Consider the following 13,604-nt stretch of genomic DNA (forward strand, 5'->3'; position numbering starts at 1 on the left):
GCGGCAGTAGCAGCAAGCAGCATCCAAGGGACTCCTGGAAGGGGAAGAGAGAGAGAGAGAGAGAGAGAGAGCGAGAGAGCAAGCGAGCGAGAGAGAGACTGACTCAGTCCTTTAGAAAACTGACTTTAGAAGAAGGAGACAGACATGGAACATCAGCTGCTGTGTTGTGAAGTGGAAACCATCAGAAGAGCCTATCTAGATGCCAACCTACTAAATGACAGGGTTCTGCAGACAATGCTGAAGGCAGAGGAGACCTGCTCGCCCTCTGTGTCCTACTTCAAGTGCGTGCAGAAGGAAATCTTGCCATATATGAGGAAAATAGTTGCCACTTGGATGCTGGAGGTTTGTATGTTTCAGAGATTTCTTTGCAAGCTTCTGCATTAATGAATAAACCCTGAATAAACCCTGAATAACTCCCCCATTCCAGCCCCAGCTCCCCCCCACCCCCAAAAAACACCCCCTCCTTCAGCATAGGACATATTGCTACAGATATATATTGACAGTCAAGAGTGTGATGCCTTTTATCCCCTTATCTTTTATTTACTTGTTAACAATGAGGTGTCTTCGATAGAGGGAAAGCAAATCCCACACCCCCATCTCTAAAGAAAATAAATTCTGGGGGTCTCCCTTGAACCTTTTAGAATGAACTCAGTGCCAGAGAAAACAAAGTTTGAAAGCCCCACTTGGAAAAAGCCCCCTTAAGAGTCCTTCTCTGGGATCCCAGATGAGCACAGCAACTTCCCAGGCACCCCGACGCCCCACTCTTGTCTTAGGGCTGCAGTTAAACCTCGCCAGTTATTTTATTGGGATTTTATTTTAAATTAATATCCATGTACACGTATGCAAGTGCTGCCCGTGCCAGTATTATGCGCCATCTTTGTTCTTTTATTGCAAAGCAAAAGTGTTTATTAATAATTAGAAAATTAGCAAGTCCCCAGGAGCAAGCCAAAGGGGGCCGGGGGTGCTCCAGAAACGGGGGTCCCTGCTGGGGCTGTGGACAGGAGGATCGGCTGTTGGGCTCTGTCATTTCTTGGGGAAATGCAGGGTGAAAGTTTCTTTGTTCAGAGCAGAGAGCGAGCTGTGGTCACCCCTCAAAGACATGCTTGTGTTGCAGAAACTTTCGGCAAGGTCGCATGGCAAAATCGAGTTCAAATGCCCCACTCCCCTGGCAGGACATGTGTCAGGGCATTTCCAGCTGGAGCTAGGGAGCCGGGGCTACATTTTCATGCCTTTTCCGAAGCCCTGGGCGCCTGCGATCTATTTTTAATTAATTTTTGAAAGCACAGCACGTTGCCCTTGCTCTTCGAAATGTCGCACGTTGCTTTTCTGAAGAGGGTGAGGGGGACCTTGTGAGTTTGATTTCGGGGTATCTCCCTGTACGCCCCCAGGTGCCCCATCAGCCCGGGGATCGGTAAAGGACCCCCGCCGGGTCGTTTTCAGCCCTTTTTGGAGCTTCGGCTGATTTTTTAAATATTTTTAAATATTTTTTGAAAAGATGACGTCTGGGGAAATGGGGCTGGTGCTGCTGCTGCTCCGGACGCCACCTTTGTGTCTCGAGCAAAGCAGAGAATCTGCAGCACCCAGGCAAATAAGAACAAAACCCTGGGATCCCAGCTCTGTCCCCGCATCATTTTGCAATTTATTTGCCTTTTTCAAAGCGGCTGCCGATCTGTGAGAATCCAGATTTCCCCTTTTGGCCAGAGCTCGGCTGTGGATTGCTAACGCCACATTTCCCTACTTTCTCCGTTTGCGACTTTCTCTTTCAGTTTCTTTTAAGTCTTTTCCCCACTCTTTTGGGGGAAATTTATTTCTCCCCCCGTCACCCCTATTCTCTGCCTTGCCCTTCAAGCTTTGGTCGGGGGGAGGAGGCATGACTAGTTGCTATCATTATTATTCGTTTCAACGAGCTCTCTCCTTTTCCAGGTTTGCGAGGAGCAGAAATGTGAAGAGGAAGTTTTCCCCTTGGCTATGAATTATTTGGACAGATTTTTGTCGTTTGAACCCCTCAAGAAAAACCGATTGCAACTTCTGGGAGCTACCTGCATGTTTGTGGCTTCAAAAATGAAGGAAACGATTCCTCTAACCGCAGAAAAACTGAGCATTTACACCGACAACTCCATTAGACCCGACGAATTACTGGTAATTTCGTGTTTACTTCATCTGGAAAAGCACGATCAGGAGAGAGGAAAATAAATAAAAATCAACCCCGACAGAGAAAATCGCGAGGCTCCTTCTTCAGATCTGCCCAGTGTGACCCCCTACTTCACACTGAGTAATTATGCGCGATTCACCCCCTAGAATTATTGGCCGTTCACCTCCAGCTCCCAGGCTAACTCCATTACGGCACATGGGAGCAACAGATGTAACTTACACGGCTGTCTCTGCCCCCCGCCCCCTCCGCTCCAGTAAGCTGGCGTCAGGGGGTTCCACGCGCTTCTTAGCCAGCGAAAGTTGGGCTCGTGCAGACTCTGTGCGATTGCAGACTACATGATGCAGTAGATTATTCGAATGAAAAAATCCCTAAGATACTCATTATTACCTCACCCTCAGAGAAAACACAGGACAAGGGGTAAAAAGTGGGTGGCTGGCGCCCTCTTGCGTTCCTAGTGTGCAGTTCAGCAACTTGACTGGTGAACGGAGTGCTGCATTTCAGGCCTGTGGGTGAGGACAGTCTTGCAGTAGTTTCATGCATAAAGGCACCCTCACCTTGGTACGCCTCTGCTAGTAATCCTCCTTCACACCATCACAGCACCACTGGTGAGGAAGTGTAGTGTTTTAGTCATCAGTCTCCAATCATGCAGAAGTCAGTGCCTCAAAAAGAAGCCCATGCATTAAGATTCCAGAATACAGTAAAAACTGATGAAATTCACCTTAACTGCTTCAGAAGCAATTGCTACATTTCAAAGCTGTTTATAAGCAGAGCTTCTAACTGTTTTCCTTCTTTTCCCCCTTTCCTCCTTTTTGTTTTTGTAGCAAATGGAGCTGTTTCTGGTGAATAAGCTGAAATGGAATCTGGCCGCAATGACCCCTCATGATTTCATTGAACATTTCCTTACTAAAATGCCTGTGGCGGAGGACACCAAGCAAATCATCCGTAAACATGCCCAGACTTTTGTGGCTCTGTGCGCAACAGGTATGCCCTGCACACTAAAATGGCGTGTTGTTCCCCATACCCAACATGCACACCCACCCTTATCCCCAATTCCTAAGACTTTCCGTAGAGTTACCATACTCAAGTTCACAGAACTCAGTGCAGATAATTTAAGCACTGAGTGTTGTCCCCTGTTGTTTGCAGAAGGTGGATTACTTTTCAGAAGGTAAGTTTCTGAGAAGATGCCTCTCTTCTGAGTTTAACATGAAGTAAATATGTAAAACTCTTCATGGAAAGTGATTAAATAAACCTATCTCAAAGAATGGCCAGATCCTTCTCCAGTGTATATCTGGGCCTATGAAGGCCTGCCAAAGAATCTCTGGCCTGGAAGCAGACTCCCTCATTGTGGATTCATTTTAAGGCAGTTTTGAAAGAGTTAGGAGGAAGAATTTGCATGTAGTTAGTTCTGTATATGGGTGCGTTTCACTGGCTTGTTGTAAAATCTCCCTCATTCAAGTTTCCCCTTTTCCCATGCTAGTAGATGGTGGATTGCAGAAGGGGCACATGGCACAGACACTTTTCTGGCACAGGGCTAAGTCTGCCGTCCACACCCAGCTGGCCACGTGCTTTGCTGGAGGCATGTGCAGGGGCGGACTGCAGAGGAGCCAGAGACACTGACTGTTCCCTGGGCCAGGTTTGCAGAGGCTTGATCTTTGGTTTCAAGGGCATTGTGTGTGTGTGTGTGTGTGTGTGCTAATTCCCGGAAACTCCACGTGCACAAATGGTGTGCAGGCGGTCATGCATTTTATCCATTGAACCATAACAAGAGTAAGATGGGGAGCAAGAGATCAGAAGAGCAACACTGCCTTTATGATCTCCTCCAGATACCACTGTTCTCATGGGAAAGAGTGTCGGGGCAGGCAGGACAAAGGTGATTTTCAAAGGATTGATCAGTTTTTCTTAAAATCCACTTCACGTGATTCCTTTCAATTGTGGCATGAGAAACCCAAATGTGGCAAAAGAATAAGGAAACAAAGGCAGCCAAAGCAAATGCTCCTTTGAAGGGAAGCCTGTAGCGTCACATAAAGATGAATGTCAAGGATCGTGTTGATACTAATAAAAAACTCACTTGAAATTAGTAATATACCTTTATAAATATGAATATTCATATCCAATAATAGTTAAGTGAAAGGAGAGGTCATGCCTGCATGACATTGAGTCGTTCAGTCTGAAGAAAAGGTCTCTGTTGGTTGTAGCTGGACTCCTCCGTTGTTTTTTGTGGATACAGACTAATGCAGCTACCCCTCCCCCCCATCTCTCTGTACTTGAAAGCTTAGGGTGTATTTAAAGCCAAAGGGCAAATTAATCTCTGATGTACATTGGTGTTCAGTGGTGTTACACCAGGGATGGATGTGGTCAAAAGATCCAAGAAAAATAATAAGCATTAAAAAAATAAAAATAATTTATTGGTCTCACATAGTCACTGTCACTGAAGTGTCTGGCCTGGAGATATAGCCACAGAATCTCTGAAGATAAATATATACATTATTGGTAGGTTTCAGTCTTGCCTTTATCATAGGCCTAAGTACAGAATGGCAGGCAGCTCACAAGTTTGACTGACTCAGCACATTGCTCCTAATATGTGAGTAATAGAACCTCTCCAAACAGCTTTTAAAGGGTTTGAAACATTTGTGGATCAAATGTGTTTTCCTAGACAGAGATTCAAGCAGAACATTGAGATTGTAGTGAATTCGAATGTGTGATTGCCTGGTCTGAAGCCACCTAAGAGATTAGTTGTATATGGTGTTTCTTTACAGCTATCCAGTCTCCCCTTTGGATATGGGGATGTTTAATCTAGGTGGTTGTGCTGGCAGTGATAGTGATGAAAACAAGAGTAGTTCAAAGGTTGAAGCCTTGCTAGGAGTCCAGTACTTTGATCTACTGTCAGTGTTGTTATGGTTCTTTTAGAAAGCACATCCAGAGTCTATATTTAACAGTATGCTCCTCACCACATGGGTAGCTGGAAAATGGATCAGCGAATGTGACCCATGTACAGAGAATTTTACTTAGCTTTTTAAAATAGCATGGAGGTCATCAAGATTATGGGACTTATTCAGCGCTCCATTGAAGTCACTGGGAATATTACCTGAGTAAGGAGTGTTGAACAGAGCTGTTTGATCAGCTTTGGATTTTTATTTCATTTTTGGATGCCAAGATTTTTTTGTCTCTCTTCGGATGACTCCCTTGTTGGCTAGTGATGCCCAGACAAGATAAAGAACACGTGGCGTCAGCAGCATCTGACCTTCACTTTTTGGTGTGTTATATTTTTTTCTGGCCAGCCCTAATCTAGGTGGATTGCAAACCGGTTGTACTTCCCTGAATACCTTGTGAGCCTGATCCAGAGCCCATGGAAGCCACTGGGAAATTGACTCCAGTGCCATTGTGTGAGCACTACTTGAAATACAAGGTGAAGGCAGGGGAGAGTTTGAAGATGTGTATGAGTATTTGCTTCTGATAGAAAAGATTACATAGAAAGGTGATGTTGACTGGAATTCCCTTTATGCTCCATCCTCAGTTGCCTGCCTAATAGAAGGGGATTTGTTTTGTTTTTTAAATATATTTTCACCAACTTTTTGCTGTGGTAGGTTAGAGAAGGAAAGAAAAAATTACCAGGGGTTGTTCGAAGTTAACATATAATTGACCTTAATAAATGGGGCTTTGGCGTGGCCAAGTAAGGCAGGGATAACTCAGAAGGAAACAGGCCTTTTTTGGCCCCAGTTAAGACTGGAGTTAAGTTAAAACTCCAGCTCTATACAAGCAAAACAATGAAAAGGAACAAATATTGGGCGCTTCAGCGTTTCATTGTGGCCCTCTGGTTATCTAAACATACCAGGCCCCTTTATGTTATTATTATTGTTCTTCTCTCCTCTCTTTCCTCCTCCCTGGTGGAGAGAGAGAGAAAAAAGACTTCCCTTTGAAACAACTTTGCTACAATTCTTCTATTCTCTGGCCTTTATAAAATTGGGAGACTCAAGGTATGTGACCAGTTGGAACCTGTTGCATCTTGCAGCAAGTGATTTATGTTCACAGTTTTGATTTGCCTCAATGAAAAGATTTTCATTCATAGCCCCCAGCTCTCCAGACGGATAGAATTGCTGCTCCATTTAAAAAGGAAAAGGGGTGACTCGCCTTGTTAGGAATTTTTTTTAAAGCGCTGCAGCGCCTAGATGCCTGCTTTGTCCTCCCTTCAGGGTGGCTGGCATTCTTCTCTCTCCTCCCCCTCCTCTCTCTCTCTCTCTCTCTCTCTCTCTCTCTCTCTCTCATTCTCCCTCTCTCTCTTTTTAACAACGCTGAAGTTGTTTATTCTTTTTGGATGAAGTCTCAGATAGGCTACTGGGGATGTGTGCTTCAATTGATGGGGCCCCCTTCCCCATTGTGGCTGTGTCAGGTCTAATTCATCTCACCGAAGCCCCCTTGTTCCTGAGCGCTCAATAGCGCAAGATGAGGCGATGGAGGCTGACAATGATGCCACACTCTTCACTTGGGGGCATCCAATTACAGGCCAGAGGGGCCCCCTGATTAATATGCTGAAATTAGTGGCCTCTGCCACAAATAATTCCTTGTTGAGTTGCAACAAAAAGACAGTCCATGCTGCTTGTCTGGAGTGGTTATGGGGACAGACATAAACTGGTCATTTAAACTGCATTATTACTTTTCCACCTTGGACATACTAAGGGTGTGACTGTGAATTCATGTTTTTGTGTATTGCCCCCTTTAAAAGAAAAAAGCAAACAGGAATCCCAAACTTACTACTGTCTGAATGGGCTCATTAAACGTACACAATTTTGGCCATTTTTTGGGATGATAATTATGCAGAAACTAATAAACACTGGAGATAATTCACTGTGACTGTGTATGTGTATACAACTAAAGTTTGGTGAATCAAATCTTCAGACCTGTTTAAACCAACAGAAGCCTCTCATTTTAAGTGTACCTAAGAAAACATACCAGTGATTTGTTTGAGTGAACAGATTAGATACTATCTCTGGGATGCATTTATTGGCAATGGTCAAACTGAATCTATTTAGAAATCTTTTGGGAAAGAGTTGGGGAGAGGTGGGGGAGGGAAGAGATAAGTTAGACCTATTTCAGATATGTCAAGATGTGACATGAGTTTAGCTGGCAACATAGCACATAAAAAACCCTTTTATACTTAATCACATCAATTTAGTTCTGAAGGCACTTTCAATTTCATAGAGCTTGGGGTAAATTTCCCTTTGGAAGGTGAGTATGGGATGGGTCAGGGTACAGATGGAGTGGCAGAGATATAAACCCCAAACTGTACCTATAATACCTACAACAATAGGTGTTTAGTGTATACAGATTTCAGAGTAACAGCCGTGTTAGTCTGTATTCGCAAAAAGAAAAGGAGTACTTGTGGCACCTTAGAGACTAACCAATTTATTTGAGCATCCTTAGAGACTAACCAATTTATTTGAGCATCCTTAGAGACTAACCAGGTGCCACAAGTACTCCTTTTCTTTTTAGTATATACAGAGAGTCCTGATGCTTATACTGTTAAAGCCTTTATACAAAAGATATTAAATCATAAAGAGATAAATGATTTAATATTTAAACTGTTTCATAGAGCCCCCATTCCCTCCCGCTTAAGTTTTTCATGTCTTTGATTTAATTCAAGGGTTGACAGGTGGTTTTATGTTTATGCAGCAAAGGAAAAGTTGTATATTTGATAATAGGGGAAGGAATGTATCTCAAGTTATCGTATATAAGATATCATTTCCTTTTTCTCCCCTAAAAAGTTAGACATTTACTAGTACCACTTATTTCTTTTCCTCCTAATACTTGGTCCAGGGTTCATTTTGCCATGAATCAAAAATCAAACACATTCCTGTATAGCAGAAAGAGCCTTAGCATTAAAATGTGGATTATTCCACATTATTTGCCCTTATTAAAAAAAAAAAAGGGGGGGGGAAATAACATTCTAATGGCAGAGATAGGCCCCTCAAAGAATCATGGGAGTGGCTTTGTAGAGAGACCTACAGCAATGCAGTCTGGAAGGGGGCCCAGCCTCTTGTCAGCATGGTGTCACATCAGAATGTAACTGATTGTCCGCCAATTCTTGGGACCCCCGTCACTTAGTTATGCCACATTTACATTAAATCCCTGTTGCCAGGATGGATGGCAGCCACTGACAAGAGACTAGGTTGAGACAAAGCATTTTGAAGATGAAACCTTAATTTAAATATAGAATATTCACCTACTGACAGGTTTAAGTGGTCTTAATCGCTTTTGTTTTTGCTTTTTTTTTATATTAAAGTTATACATTTCTCTCTTTCTAACATAATTGTAAAGGTTTATGTTTTAAAGGGTATATGATTCAGAGACTGCTTACATTACATAATGCACCTGATCTTGCAAATGCTTTCAAATGTGAATAGCTTTACTCATGTGAATAATCACGTTGATTTAAATGGGACTACTCACAGGAGTAAAGTATATTTATAAGTGTTTGCAGGATTAGGGCTCTAATATCCTCAAAATCCTTCAAAGGAATGATTAGCCTTTCAGGCCTTTCTCTAAAAAAGGGTTTCTCACTCAGGTAAAGTTATTCATGTGCATAAGTGCTTGTGGGATCGGGCCCGTTAATTGCCGATATTGTTAAATTACATTAGGAGGAGTCTTTATGTTTGCAATCCTACAGCCTCTTAAGACTTATTATCTGGCAATCAGGTCTAACTCTTAGGAGTGACACAAGCAAGCTCATCCTAAAGAAATCAATTCTCTTTTTTTCCCACTTCTTTCTTTAAACAGATGTTAAGTTTATTTCAAACCCACCTTCCATGATCGCAGCTGGGAGTGTGGTAGCAGCCGTGCAAGGCCTTCACCTGGGAGACACTAACACTTTCCTCTCCTATCAAAGTCTCACACATTTCCTATCACAAGTTATCAAATGTGACCCGGTAAGTGATTCTTTCAATCTCTCTATTTTAGAGTTTTTTGAGTGCCTCACTGTAGTATATGATTTGACAGTAAACGCTGATCAAAGTACAACTTGGATGTGGTTTTTCAAGTGTATTCTCTTTTGTTCTTCCCAGTGACTATTAGTCATCGTTATATACATTAAAAATCAGAGATTACGCTACTGCAGTTCATTGATATGAATACCATGACCAGTCCTAATGTTGTTAAGACAGACATATCAACAAAGCAAAGGAAGCTCTTAAATTGGTTTAGGACAATTGCTGAGGCTGTATTCGGTTTGTAGGTTATTAAACCAGCAGCCTATGTAGAACAAAAACCTTTAAAATAAGACAAGGAAATAGTTACTAAGATTGCAATAAATAGACGTCATGGTATCTCTGAGCTTATCTTTGACCACTCTTGAGACCCTTTATTGTGCCTAGTGGTGTGAAATGCTTTTTTTAAGGGGGTTCTAATTATCTAATTTGGTTTATTACGTGCTAGACCTGCACAGTAGCTGGTATTGAATTCCTTTTTGGAACAAATGTTTGTCCCACGACTTTCTGACAAGGTAGATGGTCCTCATAGGACTCTCATTTTGCCCTGCAGCTTCCAGGAGATGCACATCAGTAACTAGTGAGCAATAAACCTTTCATGAGTGAATGGGCCAGGAAGGGAGCCTACAAGGAAGACCTAAAGTCAATGATCCATGTCATAATGGTGTGTGAAGTTGGGGCAGAGTTTAGCTTTGTTTTGTAACAATGTGGAAGACCAATAAATAGATGCTTTAAAAAGGTTCTTGTGAGGTCTCCAAGCTCTGGACAATGACTCAAATAAAGACAACCCTGTGGTTTGCAATAGAATCTTTGAGATGCTGTAAAACCCTTCATTTTATGTATTCATAAACTGAAGATATATAATTATTCTAACAACCAAACAACTCACACCCAAGTTAATATAAAGGGCTGTGATATGTAGAATTTTAATGATTGTTAGCAAATTGTGAAAGCATTGTTATGATTAGTTCCGATATAAGGGAATATTTTTCTGATATTTTGTTAGAATTTAGATGATGCCAACACAGACAAATACTTCACTGCTGCTTATTATCGGCCCATCCTAACTATTTCAAGATACTATACCACACAGTTAAGCAAATTATTTTTGCTCTTAATACTACTAGGAGCAGAATTTAGTAGTACTGATTCAGTGCTGAAATGTTATATACTCTTAAGTACTACAGATGCTTTAAGTATCCCACTGCTGAAGTGGTGTGTACCTGTAATATTCTGGCTTGTTTGTTAGGACCATGCATGTGCTTAAGTGTATGCTTGAACTCTATCCAATTCAAGACATTTGAATCAGGAACTTAGGAAGAAGCAAGCAATCTGCTTTCAGCACCTATAGTGTATGTCTGATTTAAAAGAAAATATTATTTACATTTTTTTCATATATAACCATGAATTAGATTCTAACACATCGCAGAACTCTGTGTCATGTAGAACTGCAACATGTCCTTACATGACTTGACTTAGTCAGTGTCAGAGCTCTTTGAAAAAGGAAAGTAGTTTTAATTAGAAGTAATAGCACTTTGGGCACTGCGTTTTATTATTCATAAATAGTATGCAAGGCCACAGTCTATATGAACTGAACTTAAAAGGAAGATCTTTAAGGTGAGTGGGACGGAAACTTTTGTGATAATTACGTTTATGTCTTAAAATAACAATAACTAGACATTAAGATTTTTACATAGTTTGCTAGATAAAATAAGAAATATCATAAAGTTATATGTAAATTTTTTAAGGAACCTCAAAAAGGAAAGATCACCTAAATCTTTGTTGATTTCTTTCTTGGTCTTCTGTATTAACATGATTTCTGTCCCCATGTTTATAATAAAGGTGCAATATCCTCTGCCATAATTATTCTGTGAATTTGACAATTACTGGATTTTCTATAAAGAGGGATCTCTGGCCTTAGAGCTTACTACACATTTCTTATGAAACAAATTATCTTAACTGATGGATCAAACACTAATCCTGATCTTGAAAGTTTTCTTAATAACATTGTTTGGGTTGTTGATCCACAAGTGATGGCACATATTGCCATACATTTAATATCATGTGGATTCGATTGTTTCAAAGTATTTATTAGACTGATGCATTTTGACAAAATGGTTAACACTTTTCCTGATTGTTTGCTAGCCAGAGCAGATGGTCTGTTGGATTTCAGTTTTCATACTGATAAGTTTTACCTTAGTCTCAAAAAAGTTGAGTCTAAAGTAAAATGAATATCACCTGATTGAAATTCTTGTATAGTTCATGTTTATGTTGGTAGGAGTCCAGTTTCCCATTTTGCCTTTGATCAGTGGTAATTAGAAGTCAGATAATCACAATTAGAAGTCTTGGGCTGTCTTCCATCATTCTGTTCCTGACCCCATCATCCAAATGGATTGAATTTTGCCTGACATTCATTTCCAGGCCAGAAATTTGCTAAACTAGATTAGATTGGGTTTCCATGCTGTCTGTTAATACACTGGAATTTGCTTCTCCTCCCTGCCCACTCCAGAGACACCTTCAAACATATGTCTTTTATTCTTAATGAGCCAGGCAATAACAAAGGATTTCCAATAGATTTTGTTGTTGTTTGTTTCCTTCAGATCTGACCTTAAATCTTATGCTGGACTGAATTTCAATCTGATCATGTCTACTGTGTATGTTAAATAAAGGTATTTGACCACATCAGTAATCTAGTAGGCCTTTTTTTTTCACTGAGAAGCTTAATTAATCCAGGAAGGGCTTATGACCTTGAACAAACTGTGGGCATTGAAAATTTGGGTAGTGAAGCAGAAAAGTTGTTGGGAGAAGTTATCAGACTAACACACAAGTTTTGTATTTGCTCCCAGTATTCAGAAGCTGTGAGTAGAATGGAAAAACAAAATGTAAGTGTAACACTGGGCATCAATAATGTTATGCTAGTGATGAAAATGTACACAGTAAGTTTTTTTGTATGTAGCATTTTTGAGAAATTTAATATTCTTGCAGAGAAGCTGTTCATTTAATATCTACGTGAAAAAATAATTTGAACAAAAACATAAAGCATTTCAAACATCACATTGTTCATTAAATTGCAATTTAGCAGACAGCCTGTTTACAGTAAGCTGTAAAGATTGTATGTTATTTAACAACATACAATCAGAACTCAATCCACTCCTGCAGTGTCAGAGTGAAGATTTTTTTCAGTGCCGAAAAGGAAAAGAATAATCATTTATAGAAAATCCTCCCAAGCTGTTTACAAAATGTATTCATTGCTTGTTCAATATTATGAGTAAAACTAGTTCACATTTCAGTTTTCAGAGTCAAACATGTATGTGGGAGTGTTTCCAAAAAACAGAGCCAGCGTTGGAATTGCTCTGAAACAACTATGCGTTGGCTTTCAGTGAGAAACTTGCCACCTAGTTATGGCTGAGTCAACCTGAAAGTGCCTGAACTTTTTGGAAGCAAAAAATAAATTGTGTTTACTTATTATTTCTGTATATCTATTTACGTGTGTCATGGTATGCGTGCTATCAGGAGTTAAAATGGGTGTCCTGTGGTATCTAAAGTCAGAAATGATCTGTCATATCTTGGGGAGTCTTGTTAGAGATCTCACTGGGAAGGCCAGAGGTACGTAGGAGTCGAAGGCATGATGACTTTAGGATATGAGGCATTTCTTTTTGTCATTTAAAATACTGTGTGTCTCTGTCAAGAGGAAATATTACACTAGGGTTTAAACCAGAAAAGGTCATAGGTTATGTGTTTTCAGTGAGCTGTAACTGATGGTCTGATCTGCTTAGAGGTAGGATTAACCTCCCTCTCTCTCAGAAAGGACTTGCAGAGAATTGTTTGCTTGGGTTTCTAATCTTATTTTACCCCAAATGCCATGTGCCCTTATTGGTGGCAGAGAAGGTTCTTGTGGTAGTGGAATCAGTGAAAAGCTGGTAGATCACACAAGAAGCTTCTGAATGAAGGCAGAATTGAAACTGGGAGATAAAGAAAACAGCAGGCAGGTCACCCTCTCAGGAAAACAACATTCATTCTCAGTCATGCACATCCTAACACTTTTGACGGCAATTTATCATGGAAGACTGGGTTCACTGCAAGGGCTAACGCATGTCATAGGTTAAATCAGAAAAGGCAATACTAAAAGAAAACTTCAAAGTCCTTACTACACAAAGTTAAATATGTTGAGAAAAGCTCACAATGTTTGTTATAAGGATGTGAGTAAACAATGTGCCTGAGGAATTTTGGCAATATACTGTGTGATTGTTTCGCTTGTTTAAGGCACTCCAAGTCTGTGCCCATGCAATGGGTGTGCATGGCACTAAAGAATATCTAATCCTGCATTTGCAGGAAGACAGACTGGATGATCTAACAGCTCTTTTCCATCTCTGATTTCTGTGATTTTGTGAATAAATAGATTTTGGATGCTTGATGTGCCGATTCCTAACTGTACACTTAGATGCCCGGGGGGGTTTCTTTTACCCATATGAAGT

At 40.7% G+C, this 13,604-nt stretch overlaps 1 protein-coding gene across 2 annotated transcripts in view; it reads left to right on the forward strand.

The window, feature by feature from the left end:
- CCND1 (cyclin D1) overlaps positions 1 to 13,604 on the forward strand; it is an 18,187-nt gene continuing 4,583 nt past the window's right edge. Inside the window, exons 1-5 of one of the 2 annotated variants that reach the window (XM_073347868.2) lie at positions 1 to 342; positions 1,924 to 2,139; positions 2,974 to 3,133; positions 8,924 to 9,072; positions 11,730 to 11,809. In XM_073347868.2, the coding sequence (XP_073203969.1) occupies positions 145 to 342; positions 1,924 to 2,139; positions 2,974 to 3,133; positions 8,924 to 9,072; positions 11,730 to 11,735 (729 nt within the window). In that variant the 5' untranslated portion in view covers positions 1 to 144 and the 3' untranslated portion in view covers positions 11,736 to 11,809. Of the gene's footprint in view, positions 343 to 1,923; positions 2,140 to 2,973; positions 3,134 to 8,923; positions 9,073 to 11,729; positions 11,810 to 13,604 lie in introns of those variants that run through there. The other variant, XM_073347867.2, reaches the window with a different exon arrangement.

The sequence above is a fragment of the Lepidochelys kempii genome, chromosome 6, assembly GCF_965140285.1.
Source record: "Lepidochelys kempii isolate rLepKem1 chromosome 6, rLepKem1.hap1, whole genome shotgun sequence".
Taxonomy (NCBI): Eukaryota; Metazoa; Chordata; order Testudines; family Cheloniidae; genus Lepidochelys; species Lepidochelys kempii.